Genomic DNA, 27315 nt, shown 5'->3' with positions numbered 1-27315 from the left:
CTTTTTTGCCCTGGGCTCCAAAGGCTCACTGAAATGGCATCAGGACTTAATATTGACTTAAATTATGACAAGGTCAGTAAATCATATGATAATGAAATACTCTGGTTAATTCAAGCTTTAGGGTAACACAATTATGTACATACTACACACAGATGCCCAGTTTTTGAGTATTAGTGTCTAACTTTTGTAAACACAATCTTAAAACTATGTCCTTTGGTCTTCCTTTAATCATTCATAAGTCATTTGATGGTAATCAAGTAGTTATAGATTATTTATTATTATTGCACCAGTTTAAAGAAGTTTCTGAATAAATCAATGGCAGATAAGTCAGCATTTGATAGTTATTTCAGAACTCATGATGATTAAAGCAGAGTGGTGGTTCTCCTTGACTGCATTAAAACATTTACATTAAAATGTGTATAATTTTTGCCCCATCTGAACAGTCAACCCCCTGCCTAATCTGGGAAAGTTTGTTTCAACCCAGTTACCTCTGGCCACACCACTCATGGGTATGAGTAGTTGCCTGTTAGGATCACAAAGCTCTCTACAGCTAGCAGAAGGAGAGGACAGCTATCTGCGAATTTGAGATAGTCAGAACAATGTACACAAATTAACCTATAAAGATATATTTTTCTAGTCTTAACTCACTAACACGGGCTGTAGGGGTTGCCAAATTGCCTAACTGCCTATTTCACTTTCACTCTACATACATATTCACAAACATATTCACTTACCAACTTCCGTGTGATATAGGACATATTTTTCTATTAATTTGCTTTGTACCTGACTGTAGATAATTATTTTGGTCTTGATACTGAGGAACCAGATGAAGCCCTTTTAGTTCTCTTGTGCCAGAGTTGTCTATACACAGCATTTGTGTACCCCCTTTCAACTGACATATCACCTAAAATGAAAAATAATGATCAGGCTTCATTTTAAAAAAGATATCCAGTAATATGAATCTAAGTAAACTTAAATCCAAGAACACAGTTTTAATCCACAATTTAAGTTTTAATGGAAAATAGTAAACTAGAGATATATTCTCACTTTTTTACTCTACAATAACATGCTCTCTGGAGGGACCACAAGGCAAAAAAGTTCCCCGGGGAAATGTCTTGTGAGATGTGTTCAGCGTGTTAAGAGAAGTTCTGCTCACGCCTTTCTCTACAGGTATAGGCTTAGGGTAGGGAACAGGTGACTATGAGCCAGAGCTTCTGTCCACCTGTCCATGTACTCCACGGTCTCCAGGAATGGAGAGAGGGTGCTGATTTGCCCAACCTGGCCCCACTGAAATCCAGTTAACGATATGAAGGGCTTTGTCCCCCTGACTCCACCTCTGTAGCTGGTCAACTACTTAGAATAATCTTTAATTTTATGACAGTTATTCTCTCCTGCCACATGCACATGTTATTATTTAACATCTTATGTGTTTTTAAGATACCCATTTATTTCATTCCTACAAGCACAGTTTAGAAAGTTTAATCCAAGTACTGGAAAATTCTAAGAAACCATGTCAATCTTTCTGGGCCTGACCAGCACTCTCAGATCACCTAGTTGGATTCTGACCATATATAAGTCCTCAGCAAGCCTGGTGAGTCAGCCAGGCCACCACACCAGTCAAGCCAAGCATGGACTCAGCCCTCCCTGTGGGCAGCCCCGTCCATGACAATGTAGCATGGACATGAAGGTGAGAGAAGTCACTGTCTCTCACTGCACACAGCTTCTAATTCTGATGGTAAAATCAGATACCCAGAGAAACTATGGTTTCTGTCGTTAGGTTGCCTTTGGGTTTCCTAGACAGGAAAACCCAAATAAGCTTAAAGGATCAATGTTACCAAAATAACACACATACAGCCTATATTAATGAGGTGCTGATCACCAGCTCACACCTTCAGATCATCCTGACACTGGATAAGAGGCCAGCATCATGTTCCATTGCTATTTTATTTGTATTTAGAGGATAATTACAGCCACACACACGCAGGTGCACAGATAGGCTGAGTGGACTGTCCAGGCCTCTGCCTATTGCACAATTCTGGACTCCTGAGGGACACAATCCTGTCCCTTCTGTGAGCATTCTAACATTACTCAGGAGTCTGCTGTAATTGGAAGAGTTCTCATCCTGTTCACCTGATCTAAGCATCCTAGAAAAGCTCTGCTCATTCTCAAGTATTTTCCAGTTAAAGTACACACCTTAGGCTTAAGGTCTCCTTTCTTGGAATAGAGAGCTGATGGTGGGGACAGCAGTTGGTTCTTTGGACCTTTTGCCGAATGAATGCTTGGGGCTGGATTCCCTGGTTTCCCTCCCTTTTTGGTCAACACACCACTTACAAGCAGACTATGCAACATCTCTGTTTTCTGATCCATAAAATGTAGATAAAAATGATGTTTACCCTACAGAGTTTGTGTGTATTAGTAGCTCAGTCGTGTCTGACTCTTTGTGACTCCATGGACTGTATCCTGCCAGGCTCCTCTGTCCATGGGATTCTCCAGGCAAGAATACTGGAATGGGTTGCCATTTCCTTCTCCAGGGGCTCTTCCCAACCCAAGGATCGAACCCAGATCTCCTGCATTGCAGACTCTTTACTGTCTAAGCCACCAGGGCAGTTGATAGATTAAATAAAATGAAAAACATGCAAACCTATCACATAAACCACAAATGTTACTGATTCCTATCTTACTTGAGTGTTAGTTGGTAGGAGGGATTTGGAGGCAGACAGGGAGGAAAGCAGCTTCTGCCCTGCAGCCACAGAACCGCAGCTGCCCCCTCCCACCAGCATGCCAAACCACACCGGTCAGCAGCTGCTCCTTTCCCGGGCCAACGCTGGGTCTGCCTGGACTGAGATGACTTACGGCTTCTCTCTTTAGTGAATACAGTCCTAATCTTTGATTTGCTAAGATCGAGTAGAAATGAGAATCTTAGATGTGAAAGAAACATTAGAAAGACTCTAATTATATCCCTCTTTTCATAGATAAGACAACCAAAAATGCTGACTCAACAAGTAAACAGAATGCAAACCAATGACTGAAAATATTTTACTGTTGACTTAGTAATGACAAGGGTCAAACGTTTAACATCATGTTAGTCAGACACATTTTCTTTGCATAATTACCATTGGGTTAGAGTCTTTCTTATGAGAGCAACCAGAGGCATCCTCTGCTCCTTGAGATGATGGGAACTTGCAACTTGACTCCTGGGCCAGAGGATGTTGAAAGGTTGCTTCCTCCAGATTGTTGCTTGTGACAGAACCACCTGCTTCCTTGATTTCAACCTGAAAAAGTAAATGTTATCTTAGAAATCACACTGTGGACACTGCACTTTACAGTTGCATAACATAGAAAATTCTTTGTAGAAGTTACATTTTTAAAGTATAGAACATTCTTATGCTTAGCATCCTCTCTTCCCCACTATTAATTCATCCTCTGGGGCGACAAGTCATCTGACCATCCTGACTGGGGATCGAGAACATCAGAGAGATCAGGACCATCTGCCCATGAGGTGTGGGGATGTGACTTCGATGTAACCCTCTTGCTGTTTGAAAAACATGGTGTGGGTAATTTGAGAAGATTCTGTGATTGGTCAGCTCCACCTTGAGCTTCTAGACAACCCCCTACTACAAAAGAGCTGGTTGCCTCTTGAGACCTTCCTTAAAATTGCCTAAAATGCTTCTCTTTAATCATCGTTCTCAGAGCACGCTCATTAAGTTGTATTAATGTTCTAGTCTGTTTTGCTTTTTCCTCAAGAAGCCAGACATCTTGCTGTTTTAGTGATATTTATATTGTAACTTGGAGCTTCCCAGGTGGTGCTAGTGGTAAAGAATCTTCCTACCAATATCAGAGACAAAAGAGGTGTGAGTTTCCCTGAGTCGGGAAGATCCCCTGGAGGAGGGCATGGCAACCCATTGCAGTATTCTTGTCTGGAGAATCCTATGGACAGGGGAGCCTGGAGGGCTACAGACCATGGGGTAGCAAAGGGTCGGGGGATGTGACTGAAGTGACTTAGCACACATGCACATCGTAACTTACAATGTATTTATAGTTAAATAGCAGAGCTTCCCTCACTGAATGGTAGAACAATAATTAACATGAAAACTGTGAGGGGAGAGAATAACTGCCAGCTTTGTTTTTTAAGCTATCCTCTGCAACAACCCAGCGACACATCAGCAAAAGTGCCAAAACTAGGGAGACACATCAGTGATGTCACTGAAAGGCAATGGAATTTAAAAAACTAAGTAGTCTCAATGCTTTAAAAAAATACCACTCAAGTGTTTCAAAAAAAATTACCATTTAAAGTGTTTCAAAACTATAATTATATATATATAGTATATGTATAGTATATATAAATATATTATATATGTATATAACATGTGTACACCCATGGTGGATTCATGTGGATGTATGGCAAAACCAATACAATATTGTAAAGTAATTAGCTTCCAATCAAAATAAATAAATTTATATTAAAATATATAATGATAATATATAATATAATACATATAAATATAAAATGTAAATATTATATAATATACTATATTAATATTAGTTATATAATTATAGGGGCTTCCCTGGTGGCTCAGATAGTAGAGCTTCTCTCACCGAATGGTAGAACGATAATTAACATGAAAGCTGCAAGCGTAGAGAATAACTGTCAGCTTTGGTTTTTTTTAATCTATCCTCTGCAACAACCCAGTGACACATCAGCAAAAGTACCAAAACTAGGGAGAAACATCAGTGATGTCACTGAAAGGCAATGGAATTTAAAAAACTAAGTAGTCTCAATGTTTTTAAAAAAATACCACTCAAGTGTTTCTTTAAAAAATTACCAATATAATTATATAAAATAAAATAAAAAATAATTTTATTTTTATTAAATTATAAATTTTAAAAATTATAAACTTTTAATTATATACATTAATATATAATATATTATTATATATTATCTATAAATATATCTATTATATATTAAATATATATTATATATATGTTTGCTAGTTGAAGTCAGCTAGTTGACTATATATATTATATATATTATAGTATATATATTAATACTATAGATATAATGTATATAATTATAACTATATATTTATATTATTTATATATTATATATATATCTTTAGACGGCAATGGCACCCCACTTCAGTAATCTTGCCTGGAAAATCCCATGGATGGAGGAGCCTGGTAGGCTGCAGTCCATGGGGTCACTAAGTCGGACATGACTGAGCAACTTCACTTTCACCTTTCATTTTCATGCATTGGAGAAGGAAATGGCAACCCACTCCAGTGTTCTTGCCTGGAGAATCCCAGGGATGGGGGAGCCTAGTGGGCTGCCGTCTATGGGGTTGCACAGAGTCGGACACGACTGAAGTGACTTAGCAATTAGCAATATATATCATTATATAATTATATATATTAAATATATACAATTATATATTTATAATATACATGATTATATATTTATTTCATACATAAAACATATATAATTAGTATATAATTATATTTATTTATATATTCATATATAATTATTTATATTATAATTATATAGATATATAATTGTAAACACATATTATATAAATATGTATAATTATAAAATTAATATATAATTTTATATATTGAGTATATATTATATAACACAATGTAATATATTAATTATATAATATATATTGTTATATTAATGTATTATTATATATATTTTTAAGTGCTTCTTTAAAATGTAATAATGTAAGGAGATCAGGAAATAGCAGTCAACCCACAATTTATATGGTCTTTCCCCTTCCTTAACCTCCACCTGCACAGATTGCCTGTAAGAGAAGTACAGGTGAATTTTCCCAAAGGCCAGGAGGCAGATCGTAAAGTCCTTCAAAGAAGATGGTGATTCTAAGGCAACATTCTGAAGACCTTCTGTAAAATCACAACAGAGACAACTATCTTTCAAAGTGTGGGGACTGACTCAGACTTGAAGATCATCTAACTTAAAATCTGGGACCCAGACAATTAATTATTTTCATGCACTGGCAAAGCCCTTAGCACAGCAGACTAGTATCTAGGTATAGATCTTTTAAAAGACACAGGAAAGTTTAGCAATATTTCAAGTTATAACTTTTTTTAGACATTTCAAATTTTATAGAAATGTAGAATTTTTCAATTTTCTCTGCTTTCTGCTTCGGGGAATTTGTCATGTACATGTCATCAAAGTTTAGATTTTGTTTTTTAGGGAAGAATAATTTTATTTTTAAAATTTATTTTTTAAATGATCAACGCTTAGATTTAACTTATCTCCCTGTAATTAACAGGTACTTATATAGTACATACCTCAGTTCGTCAACCCCATGCAACTGATACTTGGACTACTTACAGTATAGTAAAACCCTATTTTTACAGAATAAACAAAGGTCAATATGTGGAAATGAATTTCTAAAAAAAGGAAATTAGCACTGACCCTGAATATTTACTGAAAAATAATTCCATTCTGTTTAAATGATAAATATGTTTGTGCTAAATCTTTTTCATTTTTTAATAAATTTGGACTGTCAGAATCATGTGACTCAGATGGTAAAGAATCTGCCTTCAATGTGGGAGACCTGGGTTTGATCCCTGGGTTGGGAAGATCCCCTGCAGAAGGGCATGGCAACCCACTCCAGTATTTTTCCCTGGAGAATCCCATGGACAGAGGAGCCTGGTGAGCTACAGTTCAAGGGATTGCAAAGTTCAGACATGATTGAGTGACTAACACTTGGAATTTGTCAATAAAATTAAAAATATATATATTATCCAAGTAGTCCCTCCTTTATTTTGCTAAAGTTGAGTTACATTAAAAGAGAATTTACTATTTTAATGAGCTAATTCCCTTCCCGTTCTGGTGAACACTGAGTCCACCGGGCACAGGAAGGGAACTGCGCTTGGACCAACAGGCAAAAGGTGCTGGGACACAAGTTTGGCCTGGTAGCAAGATGGAATGTCCGACACGTCAAGCCGTCTGAAAAAGGTTCCAAGAAACCTCTGCGCTGACTGGAGTCTGAGGAACAAGGTGTGCTCTCTGGTTTCTCCGGGCCTCAGCCTCTCTTCCCCAACTTTCCTGTGCACTAAGGAGCAGTGATTTCACTAAAAGAACCCAGAAAACAGGAACGAAGCTCCTGCTGCTATGGCTTACGATATACAAAGTCAGGGTCCAGCCAGCTTAATACCAGCTCAAAAATGTCCACACAGGCTTAACTTATAACTTACTAAAAGTAATCAGTGGTTGAGTAATCTAACTTTCCAAACTAAATCCTTTTGGGGGGCCAATACCTTGGAAATCCTTTTCTTCCTTTAAAAATTGATTTTTTAGTTTCAGCAAAAATAAAACAGAAAACGGGAATTCCCTGGTGGTCCAGTGGTTAGGACTCTGTGCTTTCACTACCCAAAGCCCAGGTTCAACATAAATAAATAAGAACAAAGCAGAAAAGTACTAGTGGTTATCCACAGCAAAATAGGGTAGCTGGCTGACAATTAGCATGAATTCATATAGACTCTGATTTATATTACAACACTTGAGGAACAGCTACTTACTAGCAGAGGGAAGCTCTAACATCATGATTTCACGGCTCACGAAACACAAGTACTAACTGTAAGTCCTACCTAGCAGCGAGTCCTAGCTGTGGAAAATTCTTAGAGATGGGAATACCAAACCACCTTACCTGCCTCCTGAGAAATCTGTACGCAGGCCAAGAAGCAGCAGAACTGGACATGGAACAAAAGACTGGTTCCAAATTGGGAAAGAAGTATGTCAAGTCTGTATATTATCACCTTGCTTATTTAACTTATATGATGTATCATGCGAGATGCCAGGCTGGATGAAGCACAAGCTGGGATCAAGACTGCCAGGAGAAATATCAATAACCTCAGATACAGAGATGATACCACCCTTACACCAGAAAGCAAAGAACTAAAAAGCCTCTTGATGAAAGTGAAAGAGGAGAGTGAAAAAGTTGGCTTAAAGCTCAACATTCAGAAAGCTCAGATCATGGCATTCAGTCCTATCACTTCAAGGCAAATAGATGGGGAAACAATGGAAACAGTGAGAGACTGTTTTTTTTTTTTTTTTGGCTCCAAAATCACTGCAGATGGTGAATGTAGCCATGAAATTAAAAGACATTTACTCCTTAGAAGAAAAGCTATGACCAACCTAGACAGCATACTGTAAAGCAAAGACGTTGCTTTGCCAACAAAGGTCCAGACTTCTAGTCAAAGCCATGGTTTTTCCAGTAGTCATGTATAGATGTGAGAGTTGGACTATAAAGAAAGCTCAGTGCTGAAAAATTGATGCTTTTGAACTGTGGTGTTGGAGAAGACTCTTGAGAGTCCCTTGGACTGCAAGGAGATCCAACCAGTCTATCCTAAAGGAAATCAGTCCTGAATATTCATTGGAAGGACTGATGATGAAGCTGAAACTCCAATACTCTGGCCACCTGATGCGAAGAGTTGACTTTTTGGAAAAGATCTGATGCTGGGAAATATTGAAGACCAGAGGAGAAGGGGATGACAATGGATGAGATGGTTGGATGACATCACCAACTTGATGGACATAAGTTTGAGCAAGCTCCAGGAGTTGGTGATGGACAGGGAAGCCTGGCGTGCTGCAGTTCATGGGGTTGCAAAGAGCCGGACACAACTGAGTGACTGCTCTGAGCTATGAATTACAACCCTTATAAATCTAAAGGGGAAAATATGTAAAAGGCCAGTGCACGAAAACTCACACTGCACTTGTTTGCACGGACACTAGGGCTTCTTCCCTAAAGCTGCTTTTAAAACTTTCTAGGGACTTCCCTGGTGATCCAGTGGTTAGGACTCCCACTTCCATAGCAAGGGGCACAATTTGATCCCCGCCTATAGAGCTAAAAAAAAAAAAAATTCTAGTTTTTTCTCTTCTCTTTTGTTTTTTAATCCCTGCTAGGTCAGGCCATGTATTTTTTTGTTTTTTAAATACTTATTTGGTTGCACGAGTTCTTAGTTGATGCACATGGTATCTTCGATCTTCCTTGCAGAATGTGGGATCTTGGGATCTTTAGTTGTGGCATGTGGGATCTAGTTCCCTGGCCAACGATTGAACCAAGGTCTCCTGGATTGAGTGTCAAGTCTTAGCCACTGGACCACCAGGGAAGTTCCTGAAGTCAGGCCAGATCTTACCTAGGGACGAAGGACCTAATTCACCATCAAGGAGGATGCTTGGCTGGCTGATGCATCTCGCTTTAGCAAGGGATGCGCCTTGTTGGGAATGGTGAGTCCAATAGCGATGCTACTGACACAGGAAAAATCGAGGTAAAAGCCGAAAGGCCTCCCTCTCTATTGGGGAAGGGGAGCAGGGCGAGTTGCGCCATGTGGATCTTACTGGAATCACGCGGACACCCGGGTGGGCGGCTCCGTCCCTGGCCCAGGCGCCCAGGGGCACGACGGCAGAGCTCCTGTGCGGGGTGAGCAGGGAGGACAGGAAGTGGACGTTGTAGGCCTGCGGCTGCGGGGCGGCAGGGAGAACGGCATCTTCCAGGGGGTTGAGCTCGGGGAGGTTCGAGTACTCCCCCAGGAGTCCCTCGTCTTCGTTCTCATCCACCAGCAGCTCCACTTTGACCTTGCTCTGGCAGTCCCCGCCAAGCGCGGGGTTGAACGCGTGCAGCAGCGGCTCTTTGGGATCCGCTGGGCCCAGGTACGCATCCTTGAAGACGTGAAAATCGTCTTCCTCGTGCTTTACCGCCACCGGAGTTTTCAGGGGGAGGTTTTCGGGAACAAACTGACTCTCGACGCTGAAGAGGTCTGTCACCATCTCGTCTTCGGGGCTGGACATGCTGCCCAGCAGAGGGGCGTCTTCCATGGCCACTGGGGGCGCCAAGGCCCGGGCATCAACCTGCACCTGCAACGAGGCGGCCGGGTCAGCGGCGGCCCCCAGAGGGCCCTGCAGCCATTCCGGGGGGCCCGCGGCTCCTAGGATCTGATCCGGTCGTCCGCCACTCCCAAGGTCTGGTCTGGGGGTACCCCCGCCCCCAGGATCTGATCCGGAGGGCCCGCCGCTCCCAGGGGCTGACGAGGAAAGGGTCTTGCGGGATGACAGGGGAAGGGTCCCGCCGTTCCCGAGGGGCCAACGGGGTCGGGGCCCGCCGCTCCCAGGGACTGGCCTGGGGGTCCCACCGTCCCAGGCGAGGACGACCGGAGAGGGGCTCCCTGCTGGCCCGACGCTCTGACAGGAGCGGTGTCTCGCCGCTCCCAGAGGAATGACGGAGGCAGGGTCCCGCCGTTCCCCAAGGGGCTGACTTGGAGGTCCCGCCGACCCCGACAGGGACGAAAGGAGAGGGGGATCCCTCCGCCCCTTCGAGGCTGACTCCGGGGCCCACGGTCCCCTTCTCGTCTGCAAGCCCGAGGCCGGGCCCGGGACCGCGGGGAAAGCCGGTGATGGCGGGAGTGTCAGGTCTCCTCAGACGACGCACCTGGGCCTGCGGGCGCTGTCAGAGCACCTAGCGCAAATGCGGGGGCGAGGCGGGGCGAGCCGTTGGGTTGGCCGTTGGGAGGAGGCGGGGCCAAGGAGAGGCGGAGCCAGGGAGGGGCGGGGCGGGGCTCGCGGTGATGGGCGTGGCAGTGGTGGGACACGTGGCCTAGGTGGCAGGGGTGAGAGGGTGGGACGCGTTGTGGGTGAGGTGTGAGGCAGGGAGCGGAAGTGAGCGGGGCGGGGCCAGTCAGTGAGAGAGAATAAGCCAGGACTGTGGAAGGGCACGTGGAGGGCTGTAGGGCGGTGTTGGGCTGGGTCCCGGGACCCGCCAGTTGAGGTGGACAGGGAGGGACACTCCCGGGACCAGCAGCTCTCGGCTCAGGTGGGGAAACTGAGGCCAGTCCGAGGCAGTGACTTCAGACCCTTAGGCTTCACCACATACTTTTCCACCCGGCCATAGAAGAGCGCAAGTGGGTGGAAGGCCAGGGGTCCGCACAGGCAGGTAGGTTCCCAACCCAGAGTGCACTTGAGGCCCGTGGTGCTGGAGCTCCAGACGAAGACTAGGCCTTCCTCACCGACACAAGCAACCCAACATTGATGATGTTCTGGGGAAGAGGGAGGTGGTCAAGACCTAGAACTAACAAGCACAACCACATTAACACAACGCAAACTTAGGGTGGGTGGTGTGCTAAATACACCTTCTTCATCAAGAAACGAGGTGGGGGGAGGGCGGGAGATGTGGAGAAAGGAGAGGGTGAGATATGGAGAAAGTAACATGGAAACATACACAACCATAAGTAAAATCAGTTCAGTTCAGTTCAGTCACTCAGTCGTGTCCAACTCTTTGTGACCCCATGAATTGCAGCATGCCAGGCCTCCCTGTCCATCACCAACTCCCCGAGTTTACTCAAACTCATGCCCATCGAGTCGCTGATGCCATCCAGCCATCTCATGCTCTGTCGTCCCCTTCTCCTCCTGCCCCCAGTCCCTCCCAGCATCAGGGTCTTTTCCAATGAGTCAACTCTCCACATGAGGACGCCAAAGTATTGGAGTTTCAGCTTTAGCATCAGGCCTTCCAATGAACACCCAGAACTGATCTCCTTTAGGATGGACTGGTTGGATCTCCTTGCAGTCCATGGGACTCTCAAGTGTCTTCTCCAGTACCACAGTTCAAAAGTATCAATTCTTCGGCACTCAGCTTTCTTCACAGTCCAACTCTCACATCCATACATGACCACTGGAAAAACCATAGCCTTGACTAGACGGACCTTTGTTGGCAAAATAATGTCTCTGCTTTTCAATATGCTGTCTAGGTTGGTCATAACTTTCCTCCCAAGGAGTAAATGTCTTTTAATTTCATGGCTGCAATCACCATCTGCAGTGATTTTAGAGCCCCTCAAAATAAAGTCTGACACTGTTTCCACTGTTTCCCCATCTATTTTCCATGAAGTATGCCATGATCTTCATTTTCTGAATGTTGAGCTTTAAGCCAACTTTTTCACTCTCCTCTTTCACTTTCATCAAGAGGTTTTTTAGTTCCTCTTCACTTTCTGCCATAAAGGTGGTGTCATCTGCATACCTGAGGTTATTGATATTTCTCCCGGCCATCTTGATTCTAGCTTGTGCTTCCTCCAGCCCAGCGTTTCTCATGATGTACTCTGCATATAAGTTATATAAGCAGGGTGACAATATACAGCCTTGATGTACTCCTTTTCCTATTTAGAACCAGTCTGTTGTCCCATGTCCAGTTCTAACTGTTGCTTCTTGACCTGCATATAGGTTTCTCAAGAGGCAGGTCAGGTGGTCTGGTATTCCCATCTCTTTCAGAATTTTCCATAGTTTATTGTGATCCACACAGTCAAAGGCTTTGGCATAGTCAATAAAGCAGAAATAGATGTTTTTCTGGAAATCTCTTCCTTTTTCCATGATCCATCAGATGTTGGCAATTTGATCTCTGGTTCCTTTGCCTTTTCTAAAACCAGCTTGAACATCTGGAAGTTCATGATTCACGTATTGCTGAAGACTGACTTGGAGAATTTTGAGCATTACTTTACTAGCGTGTGAGATGAGTGCAATTGTGCAGTAGTTTGAGCGTTCTTTGGCATTGCCTTTCTTTGGGATTGGAATGAAAGTTGACCTTTTCCAGTCCTGTGGCCACTGCTGAGTCTTCCAAATTTGCTGGCATGTTGAATGTAGCACTTTCACAGCATCATCTTTCAGGATTTGAAAGAGCTCAACTGGAATCCCATCACCTCCACTAGCTTTGTTCATAGTGATGCTTTCTAAGGCCCACTTGACTTCACATTCCAGGATGTTTGGCTCTAGGTGAGTGATCACACCATCTTGATTATCTGGGTCATGAAGCTCTTTTTGTACAGTTCTGTGTATTCTTACCACCTCTTCTTAATATCTTCTGCTTCTGTTAGGTCCATATCATTTCTGTCCTTTATTGAGCCCATCTTTGCATGAAATGTTCCCTGGGTATCTCTAATTTTCTTGAAGAGATCTGTAGTCTTTCCCATTCTGTTGTTTTCCTCTATTTCTTTACGTTGATCACTGAGGAAGGCTTTCTTATATCTCCTTGCTATTCTTTGGAACTCTGCATTCAGATGCTTATATCTTTCCTTTTCTCCTTTGCTTTTCGCTTCTCTTCTTTTCACAGCTATTGTAAGGCCTCCTCAGGCAGCCATTTTGCTTTTTAGCATTTCTTTTCCATGGGGATGGTCTTGATCCCTGTCTCCTGTACAATGTCACGAACCTCCGTCCATAGTTCATCAGGCACTCTGTCTATCAGATCTAGTCCCTTAAATCTATTTCTCACTTCCACTGTATAATCATAAGGGATTTGATTTAGGTCATACCCGAATGGTCTAGCGGTTTTCCCTACTTTCTTCAATTTGAGTCTGAATTTGGTAATAAGGAGTTCATGATCTGAGCCACAGTCAGCTCCCAGTCTTGTTCTTGCTGACTGTATAGAGCTTCTCCATCTTTGGCTGCAAAGAATATAATCAATCTGATTTCGGTGTTGACCATCTGGTGATGTCCATGTGTAGAGTCTTCTCTTGTGTTGTTGGAAGAGGGTGTTTGCTATGACCAGTGCCTTCTCTTGGCAAAACTCTACTAGCCTTTGCCCTGCTTCATTCCGCATTCCAAGGCCAAATTTGCCTGTTACTCCAGGTGTTCCTTGACTTCCTGCTTTTGCATTCCAGTCCTCTATAATGAAAAGGACATCTCTTTTGGGTGTTAGTTCTAAAAGGTCTTGTAGGTCTTCATGCTGCTGCTGCTGCTGCTGCTAAGTCGTTTCAGTCGTGTCCAACTCTGTGCGACCCCATAGACGGCAGCCCACCAGGCGCCCCCGTCCCTGGGATTCTCCAGGCAAGAACACCGGAGTGGGTTGCCATTTCTTTCTCCAATGTATGAAAGTGAAAAGTGAAAGTGAAGTCACTCAGTCGTGTCCGACTCTTGGCGACCCCATGGACTGCAGCCTACCAGGCTCCTCCGTCTATGAGATTTTCCAGGCAAGAGTACTGGAGTGGGGTGCCATTGCCTTCTCCAGTAGGTCTTCATAGAACTGTTCAAATTCAACTTCTTCAGCATTACTGGTTGGGGCATAGGCTTGGATTACTGTGATATTGAATGGTTTGCCTTGGAAATGAACAGAGATCATTCTGTCGTTTTTGAGATTGCATCCAAGTACTGCAGGGCCTTCCCTGGTGGCTCAGACGGGAAAGCGTCTGTCTACAATGCAGGAGACCCAGGTTCGATCCCTGGGTCGGGAAGATCCCCTGGAGAAGGAAATGGCAATCCACTCCAGTATTCTTGCCTGGAAAACTCCATGGACAGAGGAGCCTGGTTGGCTACAGTCCATGAGGACACAAAGAGTCGGACACGACTGAGCAACTTCACTTCACTTCATCCAAGTACTGCATTTCGGACTCTTTTGTTGACCATGATGGCTACTCCATTTCTTCCAAGGGATTCCTGCCCACAGTAGTAGATATAATGGTCATCTGAGTTAAATTCACCCATTCCAGTCCATTTTAGTTCACTGATTCCTAGAATGTTGACGTTCACTCTTGCCATCTCCTGTTTGACCACTTCCAATTTGCCTTGATTCATGGACCTGACATTCCAGGTTCCTATGCAATACTGCTCTTTACACCATCGGACCTTGCTTCTATCACCAGTCACATCCACAAATGGGTATGGTTTTTGCTTTGGCTCCATCCCTTCATTCTTTCTGGAGTTATTTCTCCACTGATCTCCAGTAGCATATTGGGCACCTACTGACCTGGGGAATTCCTCTTTCAGTATCCTATCATTTTGCCTTTTCAAATAGCCAATGGGAATTTGCTCTCGGACTCAGGGAACTCAAACTAGGGCTGGGTAACAACCTAGTGGGGTGGGATAGGGAGGGATGTCCAAGTGGGAGGGGATGTAGGTAAACCTATGGCTGATTCATGTTGATGTCAGGCAGAATTGCACTTTATACAATACCATAAAGCAATAATCCTTCAGTTAAAAATAGATAAATGTATTTTTTCAGGACTCTGCAAGGGTGTTAGATGAGGAATTGCAATTGACTCATTGGAAAAGACTCAGATGCTGGGAGGGATTGGGGGCAGGAGGAGAAGGGGATGACAGAGGATGAGATGGCTGCATGGCATCACTGACTCAATGGACATGAGTCTGAGTGAACTCTGGGAGTTGGTGATGGACAGGGAGGCCTGGCGTGCTGCGATTCATGGGGTCGCAAAGAGTCGGACATGACTGAGTGACTGAACTGAACTGAGCAGCTATGGTTGCCGCCCCTTTGTGCTCAACCTCAGGATGTTTCCCTTGGCCAAAAACGCACTAAGTTGTCTCAGGGTTCAAAGCATTCAGCAAGCAGTGGCAAGGGAGATCCACCAGAAGCGGGCACCTAGTTTCCACGACAAGCACGGTAATATGCTGTACTAGCTAGCAGAGCCACTTTCTGTGTGGCTCTAGGGGACATATGGCAACACAAATTGGAATAGAGTGGAACCCATCACCTCTTGGCAGAGTCACCCCAAAGGAATGGAGAGGACAGTAATCATCCTAGCTGGTTTAATCCTGCATTGTTTCAAAATCAACTCATAATTGATGCCAAGTAAAAGTACTGTGCACCCATTAAAATATGGCATGTTTAAAGAAATAACATATACTTAAAACCTTCAAAAAAAGTGAGTAAACTTTAAAATAATAATAATATAAAAAAAGGTGAAAGCTTGCCCTTTAGGCCTCAGTTCTAAATCAGCATCCTTCACAAGCCAGGTATTCTCAGCACACACACACACACACACACACACACACACACACACACACACAGAGTCTAGGAACCCTTAAGATCCTAGGGTTCTCTCGGTTCTTGACTTCCTCCCACTGGGATATTTTTTCATTGGTGTATAGCTGCCTTACAATGCTGTGTTAGTTTCTGCCGTACAGTGCGAGTGAGTCAGCTGCTTGTACACATACATCCACGTCCTCTTGGGCCTCTGTCCTCCCCCACCCCCACCTCACCCGCTCTAGGTCATCACAGAGCACCCAGCTGAGATCCCCACACTCTACGGCAGGCTCCCACTAGCTGTTTTACACATGGCAGTGCGCACGCCAATCCCAGCCTCCTAATTCATCCCACCTCCCACCCCGTGTCCAAATGTGCCTTCTCTGGGTCTGCGTCTATTTCTGCACTGCGGGCAAGTTCGTCCGTACTATTTCCCATGACAGCCAGAACCTGGTGAGGTTCCCGCTGTATTCCCAGTGCCTAGAACAGAGCTTAGCATACAGGAGGTGCTCAATAAGAGCCTTGGAGGAAACTGAGGTTCATTGATTGAGCACCTGCTCACTATGCGTCAGTGCTGTTCCAGGCCCTGAGGCACGGGAGAAGATGGAGAACGAACCCAGAGCGAAGCCCGCAGCCCTTCTTGGCAGCAGCCCTTCTCCAACAGGGGTGTGACTCTAGTGAGGTCCACTCTGCCCAGCCCGAGGCCTTTTCTGCATATCTTGGTCGGTCACCTTTGTCCCAAGAGCCTGACCTTTAGCCTCCTTATCAGTATAACAAAAGAGACAGAAAGCAGTCCTGTGGTTAATATTTTTATTAATGGTAACATTCATACTGCATATCTAAGATTTACATCCAAAAGGGATCTTGTATTTACATGCAATGGCCAGTCCAAGATAACAAATTCAGACCACAGCTCTGTTAAGACTATGGCTTGTTCCAAATTAAATTAAATACATGAATACTCTTACTTCAACACGTACAGTACAAACCCAGTCTTCTTCCTTTTAAGGAATATAAAATTGCATTGATGACTGCATGGATTAGTGATGATTACCTCTGAAATATTTAAAACCTGAGTGACAAGCCCAAATAGGTTTGAGTGCTAACACGTCTGCTCTCGAATTCACCTGTAAATCATAATACAGACCGGTCAGTGGTCAACAGTGGATAGTCTTGGGGCCCTGGCTTCAGCCGGAAGCCACACCTGGCTGAGGCAGGGGGTCTCCCGTATCCCCCGATGCCCCCCGACTACATACCACAGACGAAGAGGGTCTTTCGTTGCTGTGGTGGTTAGTTGCCTTTTTTGCTTTTTTGTCTGTTCCCATTTCCGCTTGGTTTTAACAGATAAGAGTCTTTGGCCCATTTAGGTGGGGTTTTACATCACAACATGTACACGAATAAAAAGATGCATGCACTCTGCGGCCAGCGCCTTGCTCCTGCTCCATCGGTTCAGCCTCATCACCATATCACTGGAGTACAGGACTCTTAGAGACACGAGCCCCACCAGAACAGAGTGGTCAGAAAAATAAACACATGATTTAAAAACTGGACAGCTCAGCCTGTCATGACAGCCCAGAAGCAGTGGGTCTATTTCACTCCATGATTCTTTTCGCATTAAACACTGAAGACGATACAGCGCATCATCTCTTTTTGGTCAATCACTCTTTCGAGCAAGGCACACGCATGGGAAGGGTAGGCTGTGTTAAACTCAGCACCTGTCACCTGCGACATTCTAGGAGGTCGCCGAGATGACCCATCTCCCCCTGTCTCCCTGGAAACGGGAGTGGGTCTCCTCTCTCACCAGGTGGGACGGCCAACCCTGACTGCCTGAGGCTCGCTCTTCCCAAGTTTGTTCCTTTCTCAGTGGCCAGTGTCCTGTTCTCCCTGCTGTCGGGTTGGGATGTGTGTTCTCCAGACACGCTATCTTCAACCATCACATCCCTCGCTCCCCATTTCTGACGCACACCCACATCTTCTTTTGTAGCTTAACAATGAAGCTTGAGGAAAGCAGTCTGATGGAAGGGAATCCGGCTCACAGCTGCCCTTGTAAGGGGACTGGTCCCTCTGGGACATGGGGACACGACAGGAAAATCCCTACATAGGGATTGAGATGGGAGTGAGACACCCACAATTCCACCTAAAGACTTAAATCTCTTGTGTGGTCTCCCTTACACTTAGGGCCTTCTGTTTTTAAGGCACTGGGTGTTGAAGACTTCAAACACAGAGAGGCAAAAGCAGACGACTGAAGTAGACAGTGACGTGTGACCACAGGACAAAACAGATTCCCAAAGCACAAAACTTGTCTCGGTTAGTGCCTCGCACGTGCGTTGGCTGTTAACTGCTAACATCTGCAACTTAAAAGATGCTTTTCTCTCGGAAGGAAACAAATGTTTACACTGCTCTGATAAAATTAAATGCCCGTAAGTACCAGGTGTCCAGTGGCAGCCAAGGAAACGTGCCGGTCTGTTTCCAGCAAGTATGAAGCCACAACCCCACTCATTCCAAAAATCGCTTGTCCCTTAAGAAATGTAAGGTGATGGGAAGACTTTAGGGGGGACTTCAGCCAATGTCCCCCAAATTAGGAACTGCTTAGAAGGAGTAGGGTTATACTTCACGGTGTGGAGCCTGCTGTCCTAGAAAAGCAAAAACACCAAACCTTCACTGGAAGGAAACAAATTTTCATCCTGAAATACAGTCAGGATACAGAGCTATTTTTCATTTAGTTTTTCATCAGAACTTCTTTTCCTTCCCGGAAGTGCTAAGAGATTTACTTTCTGGAATTGGGGCTGAACCCGAACAAACTGATGATGTCAGTCATTGCTTCTCTCAGGTTCTTCCCGAAGCGATGTGAGTCCTTCCATTTAAAAACAAGCAGACAAAAAAGAACCAGATTACAACGTGGGACTGTTCACATTTCAAGCCTTTTCACTTGTAATCTGATTCAAAGAGCTACCATTCTTTTTTGCTAGTTCTCTTAAGCTTTGACTCAGTGAATCATTAAGTTACAGAGTCTGGTGAGATGTTAAGGGTTCATAAAGATAACAGCTTACGTGTTTGTGTGGCTGTGTTTGTTTGTTTGTTTTTTTTCCCCACGTTATTATTATGAGACACTGACTATAGTTCCCTGTGCTATACAGTATGACCTTGTTTACCTATTTTATATGTGGTTGTATTTGTTTTGAGATCTAAGGTGTTTTATTTTTTTAAAAAACAACGTATTAAGGGTACTTTGAACAGTTCTTGTCTTATTCTTGTCATATAACATTACACAGAGCAAATATAAGTTCTATGCCTCTGCTAATTGTCACACACCTTTTGAAGTTTCCATTAGCTTCCAATACCTTATCTTTCATAGTGAAACAGCCTTAATAGTTATTTTTTAAATTTAATTCTTATTTTATATTGGAGTACAATTGATTTATAATATTGTGTTAATTTCAGGTGTATAGCAAAGTGATTCAGTTATACATATCCATATATATCCATTCTTTTTCAGATTCTTTTCTATATAGGTTATTATAAAGTACTGAGTAGAGTTCCCTGCGCTACATAGTAGGTCCTGCTGACTACCCATTTTATATATAATAGCGTGTATCTGTTAATCCCAAACTCCTAATTTATCCCTCCCCACTCCCTTTCCCCTTAGGTAACCATAAATTTGCTTTCTATGTCTGTGAGTCTATTTCTGTTTTATAAATAAGTCCATCTGTATCATTTTATTTCTACATATAACCGATAACCATATGGTATTTGCCTTTCTCTGACTTACTTCATCTAGTATGGTGATCTCTAGGTCCATGCATGTTGCTGCAAATGGCATTATTTCATTCTTTTTATGGTTGAGTAATATTCTAGTGTACGTATGTATATGTGTGTGTGTGTGTGTATCACCTCTTTATCCATTCATCAGTTGATAAACATTCCGGTTGCTTCCATGTCTTGGCTGCTATAAATAATGCTGCTATGAGCACTGGAATGCCTGTTATCTTCTTTCCCTAATGTCAATGCATCACATAAGACACAATAAGCGAGTGAATTCCAAACGTCTCTGTTAAAGGTGAACCCGGCGCTGACTGCCAGGCGACATACAATGTGGGAAGGTGAGAATATAAATCAAGATTAAATGTGCCGTGCTAGGAAGGAGGTCACGGGTTCCAATCAGAGATCACCGCAGACCGCTGCTGCACTGTGTGTGTGAATTACTTAGCTCATGCACACAGATCTTAACTCTGTCCTTCAATGTTTCGTGCCTCACGTCAGTCGTGTCCGACTCTGCGATCCCACGGACTGTAGCCCGCCAGGCTCCTCTGTCCATGGGATTCTCCAGGCAAGAACACTGGAGTGGGTTGCCATTTCCTCCTCCAGGGGATCTTCCCGACCCAGGGATCTAACCAACGTCTCTTACATCTCCTGCACTGGCAGGCGGCTTCCTTACCACTAGCGCCACTGGTAGGAAGCCAACCATTCAATGTTACAGAGAGTCAAAGTTGTAGAAGCACTCCAGCTTAGTAAGATTGGAAACCACGGCCAGCAGCAAAGATGAAGACTTTCAACCAAATAAGATGGGTCCCTTTAAAACTATTAAAATCCTTGTTTTGAAAACATCCCAACCAAGGAAGAATGTATAACTGAATTGAAATTTTCTGTCAAATCAGGGATGTGCCCCCCACCCACTCCCTTCAAAAGAAGATAGTACAAATACTCCGTCCTGGGAAGGGGGGACTCTTGTACTTACCGTCTCAGGACAGGAGAACTTGGAGGATATATGGAAATTGATGAGGTCCTCACCGACGAGAATGTACGACACCCCATAGCCGTCATCAGCAACCTATAGCAAAGCACATTCACACTGAACTCGGGGGGAATTCCTTGGCGGTCCAGTGCTTAGGGCTCCGCACCTTCACTGCAGGGGACATGGGTTTGATCCCTGGTCGGGGAACTAAGATCCCACATACCATGTGGCATGGTGAGTGAATGAATCAACAGAACCGTGGAAATGAGGCCCCGGAAAAAGGGGATTTCGGACCTTTAATGAGAATACCATTCACACCGGCATGAGTAACCAGTAGGAGCTCCTTCAGGGCGGGGTGCTTATAGCTGAGACAGGCCTGTCCTGCCCCGGGGCTTGCTGCTCTGTGAACTCAAACGCCCGGCCACTTACCGGCCCGAAGCCCCCTCCGCTTGACACGTAGTCCGGATTCCTATCCAAATTGAACAGTTCCACCTGCTGTGGAGGGGTCTGGCTGGTGGATAATCTCCAAGGCTCAGAAAGGACCTGGGGAGTTAAACAGGCGATGTTCTAATGACACTTCCCAGCTCCATCCTCTTCTGTCCCCAAGGAACCCAGGAGCTGAGGAAAGGCTTGCTTGGTGTTTGGCCTGTTTCAGACCCCAGAAAGCTATGTCCCTGGGGGCCTTGGTGGCTCTCGAGCCAGGGGTTCTTCAGAGAGGGATGGGGCAGCTGAGGGCACCTGGACTAGAGAGGCAAACGCTGGCTGACGGGGTCTTGGACAGAAAAGGCGGCAGATACATGGAGTGAGGTTTGGAACGGAGCAGCTGCGTGCTGTAGCACGCTGGCACCAGTGCTCCTAAGCTGAGGGTCAAACTTCCAGCAATTGTCCAAGGTGCCTGTTAAACACAGCCACTGTTAAGAAGTTATATTTTATAAACATAAAAGCAACTATATTAAAAATGAAAGAAGTAAATACTCAGAGCTCAGGACTTCCCTGGCTGTGCAATGGTTACGACCCGGGTCTCTCACTGCAGGAAGCACAGGTTTCAATTCCTGGTCAGAGCACTAGATCCCACATGCTCTGCAGGGTGGTCAAAAAAAAAAAAAAAAACCCACCTCAGAGCTCATCAGTTCAGTTCAGTCGCTCAGTCGTGTCCGACTCTTTGCGACTCCATGAATAGCAGCACGCCAGACCTTCCTGTCCACCAGCTCCAGAGCTTACTCAAACTCATGTCCATTGAGTCGGTGATGCCATCCAACCATCTCATCGTCTGTCATCCCCTTCTCCTCCTGCCTTCAATCATTCCCAGCATCAGGGTCTTTTCAAACGAGTCAGTTCTTTGCATCAGGTGGCCAAAGTATTGGAGTTTCAGCTTTAGCATCAGTCTTTCAGAGCTCATCACTTAATAGTTATTTTAGTACAAGCATGGTTTTTCCAGTAGTCATGTACAGATGTGAGAGTTAGACCATAAAGAAGACTTTGCACTGAAGAATTGATGCTTTTGAACTGTGGTGTTGGAAAAGACTCTTGAGAGTCCCCGGGACTGCAAGGAGATTAAACCAGTCAATCCTAAAGGAAATCAACACTCAATATTCATTGGAAGGACTGATGCTGAAGCTCCAATATTTTGGCCACCTAGTGTGAAAAGCTGACTCAATCAATGAAGGAGACCCTGATGCTGGGAAAAATTGAGGGCAGGAGGAGAAGGGGGCAACAGAGGATGAGATGGTTGGATGGCATCACTGACTCAACTGACATGAGTTTGAGCAAACTCTGGGAGACAGTGGAGGACAGAGGAGCCTGGTATGCTGTAGTTCATGGGGTTGCAAGGAGTCTGACAGGACTTGGCGACTAAACAACAATGGCATCCCCGGGGTTGAAGAAATGTGGCTCAGATTTTCCAGCATGAGGACTGCTGAGCCCTGGAACCCATCTGTCAGACCAGTTCTGACTGGCAAAGCTGTACTAAGTTTTACTAAGTTTTGTCCTAAGATTGACTAAGTTTGGTTTAGCCAAGAAAGCCAAGTGGGCCGCACAGAAGGGCCTCACCTCCTTCAGGAAAGGGGAGTCGACCGCGAGGTACTTGGAGACCACGTAGAGGCAGAAGAGGTGGCGGTCGATCCCTGCGCCGGTCATTGCCAGGCGGTACAGAAGCTGGTGCTTCTCAGACGCGATCTTGAACAATTTGAGCTTCTGTTCAACCTGAAATAACAGAGGACGGGCAGTTTCAAGTCGTGCAGCATGGTCTAAGCTCCAAGATGACGGTCACGGGCCCTTCTCCCCAGCGGTCCAACAGGGTGCTGAGACAGCAGGTCACTGGTGGGGCGGGCAGGGGGTCTGGGCGGTCTTTGGGTGGTTTCCAAGGCAACCTGACCAGAAACGCCACTGGCCGGCTGCCCCTGCCCCAGATTCCTGCTGCGAGGTTGTGGGAGGGACAGGTGGTCGGAGAGGCAGTTTGGGGATCCTGTGTGCTGCCCACTGGGCATCATTTCACCTTTCACACAAATGAGGCCACTAAGTAGGTAGGAAAGCACCAGCCTCCGTGTCTCATCGTGTGGAATGAAGCCCCTTTCCTCTCAGGGGACTGCGACATTCCTGTGGGCCCTTAAGTAACCCTCCAGGGTGGCCTGTCAGCTCGGCTAAACAGCACCTCTGGGGCCTACAAGCCAGACCCGAAAGGCCGCTCCAGGTTCTTTAGGACCCTGTTGGTCAATCTCAGAACGAGGAGACACAAGCCCTTCCATGGACGTGGAGGTGCGTCCACTCCAGACCCGGCCCTCAGGCTGTTCTGAAAGCAGCCAGTGACAGATCAGAGCCATCTGTGATGAGACTTGCCAAGTTCCTCCCCTTGGAACCAACAGCCTGTCCAGGAAGGAGCTCCCCAGAGGGGAGCAAAACCCCGGGCCACGTCTCCTCAGGGGTCAGCAGACCCGGACAGGATGGGCCTCAGCCCCTCACTGGGTGTGTGTGGTCAGCCGTTTGCCAGATTCAGCTAAGTCTCTGCTCCTTTATCTATCAAAAATGAACTGATAATGCTTCACGAGCCACCACTAGGACTGTCAAAGGCAGTGCACAGAAAACCCAGGGCCCCGAGCCTGCTCAGTGGGGCTTCAGTGTGGGCAGTGGGCTTCAGGAACCCTGGGCAGAAAGGCTGTGTGAGACTTCCCTGGTGGCCTAGTGGTTAAGAATCCACGCTCCCAATGCAGGAGCTGTGGGTTCAATCTCTGGTCAGAGAACTAAGATCTCACGTGCCGTATGTGTCAACAAAAAACAGTAATAATAATAACAATAATAAAGTAAGAAGGCGCCCATGGACGGTCACCATTTTCTCAGCCAGACACCGACTACCAGCACTGTCCTGCCTCACCTCCCTCCCATTCACGGGCTGTGCACCGCTCTGATTTAAAGACTCTGAGGGGGCCCTCCCTGGGGATCCAGTGGCTATGAGTTTCCCATGCAGGGAGCCCAGGTTTGATCCCCGGTCTGGGAAGCAGATCCCACACGCTGCAACTAAAGATCTCACATGACTCAACTAAGACCTGGCACAGCCAAATAATAACAAATAAATAAATATTAAAAGACTCCTATGAAGTATAACCCCACTTGTAGAAGTTACAGAATAACAGGATGGGTGCAAACACGAACCTTTGTGTCTGTCTAGACGGCTGCCTTTTAATACCCTCTGTCCTCCCGAGATGGGTGGAGGGAAGGAAGGAGATGCTGGACGCGGACTCCCTAGAGAAGTATGCATGGGATTTAATCAGGGAAGCCTGCATGTCAACCTCGGGTGTCGTCCTCTGAACAGCAGAGACGGCCCCTCGGGGGGCTGTTCTCCTGCTGGCCGGGCAGGACCTACCGTCTGTGTGGGGTCCATCATGGCCAGCACAAAGTTGCATGACTCGGTGGTACAAGAACGCACGGTCTCTGTTCTGCCCTCTCGGAAGAGCCGGGTCATGGAGGCCTCGTAGGTGAGGGAAAATTTACCCATGTCCTGGGAAAGGAAAAATGTTTTAACACAAGGCTGGGCGTGTTGACAAAGACATGAGGGGAACGGTTCAAGTCAGCCGGGAAAAGCAGACGTCATCGTCAGAGGCGGTTTTTAGTCAGTCAGTTTTTACACGGGCTTATGCAGCAGGCAGGTGGAAACGTCACTAGCTTGAAAGGGGCGGGAGGGTCCAGGTTTCTGTGTCCAGATGCAACTGCTGCCATGACCCGGCGTCCAGATCTCACACATCTGCCCGAGTGCAGACGTGGTTTTAGGAAGAATACAGTACAGGACCGGGAACTGCATGCAGGAGCTGGGAATTACTTAACTCCAGGTCAGGAAGGTCCTCCTCCAAGGGGTCGGGAAGCAGGTGGGTGGCCAGTGCCTACAGCACAGAGAGCTCCCCACCCCGGCCATTAGACGAGAGGGAGAGAAAGCAGGAGGGTACGGCTGTAGGGGGCTGGCAGTCGCTGAGGGGAGCAGACACAGGGTCTTTTTAGAACATTCACTTTCTTGGTGAAATAAGGAAGTTCACCTCCTAAGAGAGAGAGGATGGAGGGGAGGTGCTGGGAGTCAGCAAAGGGGTGTGAAACAGGCTCTGAGGGTGTAGAGTGGGTGGTCTGGGACCACCAAAGTCAGGGCTCATGAGTTAAGCAAGACGAGCTGCGGTTTGGGGGGGTTTTCTCGGGCTGTGTCGGCTTCTCAGTGCAGCATCAAAGCAGGCAGACACTGGACTGACCCGGGGGTGTGTCTGCTGTGCTTGGGCCTCTAGGGCAGAGGTCAGGGTGATAGCGACAGGCTGCGGCATCTAAGCCTGAGAGGCAAACAGGGAGGCGAGACAGAGGGGTAGAGGGCAGGGCAGGATGGAGACTGCGATGAGGAATGCTGGTGCCAGGGGCCAGAGGGGAGATGGGATGGCGGGAACAGCTGGGGGGTGATGTGCGGACGGTTCTGTAAGGGCCCGAGACAGAGGCGGCCAGGGATGACGAGGACAGGCACAGGTCCGCAGGAGCCTGGGGCGGCCCACCACCTGTGCTGCGGGTGGAAACCACCTGCAAAGCCCCAGCTGGAAGACGACCAGGTTCCCCATGGGGACGGGAAAGTGCTGGGCAGCAGACTGTGGGCCCAGGTTATTTCTGACCAGACGATGTCCCTCTGGGCCTTTGGGTCCTGGTGGCCCCAGGGTGGCAGGGGACCCTTGAAATAGGCCAACACTGCTCATGCAGGAGCTAGCAAGGCTGAACTTCCGGTGTGCAGTCCAGACCTGTGAGCAACCCGGCTGCATGGGGTCCTTAGCCCCAAGGCTGGTCGGCTGACTTAACACTGGCTGTCCCCACCACCCTGTGTGGTCAGGGAGGAAGCCAGCTGGCCATGGGTTCTGAGCGCCATCCCAGCCTCCGATGGGCACCCCCAGCACCCAGCACAAAGACCTGCCAGCTCATCATCTACTCATCCTTTAACACACTGGCTATTACATTTCCCTTGGATGGGGTCTGAGAGGTTCTAACCCCTCATCTGGCCTACAGAACCGAACCAAGGTCATTTTACCAAATATGCCTTTCAGAGAATTCCCTATAGGAGGGGAGCTTACTACAGGGGGCTTTCCCAGGGTCTTATCATAAAGCACTGGGGAGCCCGGAAAGAAGGAGGGGATGAGGAAAAAGCATAAATGTGCTATTTTAGTCATTTAATACAGGTTAACTTGGGGTATACGATGCAACGATTTATTTGAAGTCAACTTTCCAATATCAAACTTTAACCGTGTAAGTGGTCGGTGCAATCATGCATTACACCCACAATTTTTTAACAACCATCTAAAAACCTCATGGCTGATGCACTGAATATTAGTGTACTCAGACCCCAAGCCGGGTTATGGCTACACCCACTTAACCTGCTACGACCAGCCATCACCTCACCATTGGGAGAGCGGCCATCTCCAAAACATCTCCGGTGTCTAACCAGCAGGATCAAAAGACAAAGTCTATAAAGATATTAACACACATGGTGTGAGAACACAAACCTTTTGCACACTTGGATTGCTGCCCTGGAGCTAACTGTTGGGGTTGGTGGAATTTGGGGGGAATCTTTCACCTCCGTTTTCCAAGTGAGAAATAAATACAACCCCCAAACAGGAAGCCAATAGCTATAGCCTAGAATTATGACTACGGCCCAAGGTCTTCGTTAAATCAATTGCTCAATATGTATTTACTGATGCCTCTTCCACGGTGGCTATCACGCTCCTGGCACTGGGATGCGGTGGCAAACAAGACAGATCACATCCCTGCCCGTCTGCGACATTCCAGTGGGAGAGAGGAAGGATGACCGCACACCTGATGTCACGAGTGACAGGTGCAACGCACAGAAATAGCGCACGGTCGGGGAAGAGTGTGATGGGGAGAAGAGTTATTTATTTGTTTTAAATTTTTTTTAGTTTTTGGCTGTGCTGCACAGAATGTGGGATCTTACTTCCCAGACCAGGGCTCAAACCCGAGCCCCTTGCATTGGAAGTACAGTCCTAATCACTGCATCACCAGGGAAATCCCAGTAGGGCTCCTTTAAATAGGAGATCTAAGCAACCCCACCTTGGTCTGGGAGGTAGCGAGGACTTCTCTGGCAGTCCAGAAGATAAGACTCAGTGCCTCCAGTGCAGGGCATGCAGGTTCTATCCCTGGTCAGAGAACTAAGCTCTCATATGATGCAATGCCAAAACACTATTTTAAAAAATCTGGGAGTTATTCATTGCCAGTGCAGAGCAAGCGCAAAGGTCCTGTGGTAGAAATGAGCCCAGCACATTCAAAAGCAGCAAAAGGAGGGAACAGGCCCGGAGCAGCACCAGAGATCAG

The 27315-nt window shown here is 46.1% G+C and overlaps 2 protein-coding genes and 1 pseudogene across 4 annotated transcripts in view; 1 reads left to right on the top strand and 2 right to left on the bottom strand.

Moving 5' to 3' along the window:
- The window catches only part of TESMIN (testis expressed metallothionein like protein), a 39438-nt gene extending 29597 nt beyond the window's left edge, over positions 1–9841 (bottom strand). Inside the window, exons 1-3 of the mRNA XM_068979098.1 lie at positions 9365–9841; positions 3114–3272; positions 784–904 (exon numbers count right to left, since the gene is read on the bottom strand). Coding sequence (XP_068835199.1) covers positions 784–904; positions 3114–3272; positions 9365–9841 — 757 coding nt within the window. The remainder of the gene's footprint in view (positions 1–783; positions 905–3113; positions 3273–9364) is intronic.
- Positions 9840–15524, top strand: LOC138082917 (cytochrome c oxidase subunit 7B, mitochondrial pseudogene; annotated as a pseudogene).
- Positions 15525–16568: 1044 nt separating this feature from the next.
- The window catches only part of CPT1A (carnitine palmitoyltransferase 1A), a 59476-nt gene continuing 48729 nt past the window's right edge, over positions 16569–27315 (bottom strand). Inside the window, exons 15-19 of one of the 3 annotated variants that reach the window (XM_068978611.1) lie at positions 24344–24478; positions 22537–22689; positions 20917–21030; positions 20491–20583; positions 16569–18609 (exon numbers count right to left, since the gene is read on the bottom strand). In XM_068978611.1, the coding sequence (XP_068834712.1) occupies positions 18523–18609; positions 20491–20583; positions 20917–21030; positions 22537–22689; positions 24344–24478 (582 nt within the window). In that variant the 3' untranslated portion in view covers positions 16569–18522. Of the gene's footprint in view, positions 18610–20490; positions 20584–20916; positions 21031–21805; positions 22031–22536; positions 22690–24343; positions 24479–27315 lie in introns of those variants that run through there. The other 2 variants (XM_068978614.1, XM_068978615.1) reach the window with 2 other exon arrangements.

Source organism: Capricornis sumatraensis, chromosome 8, assembly GCF_032405125.1.
Source record: "Capricornis sumatraensis isolate serow.1 chromosome 8, serow.2, whole genome shotgun sequence".
Classification (NCBI taxonomy): Eukaryota; Metazoa; Chordata; class Mammalia; order Artiodactyla; family Bovidae; genus Capricornis; species Capricornis sumatraensis.
This window is presented reverse-complemented; position numbering and strand designations above follow the sequence as displayed.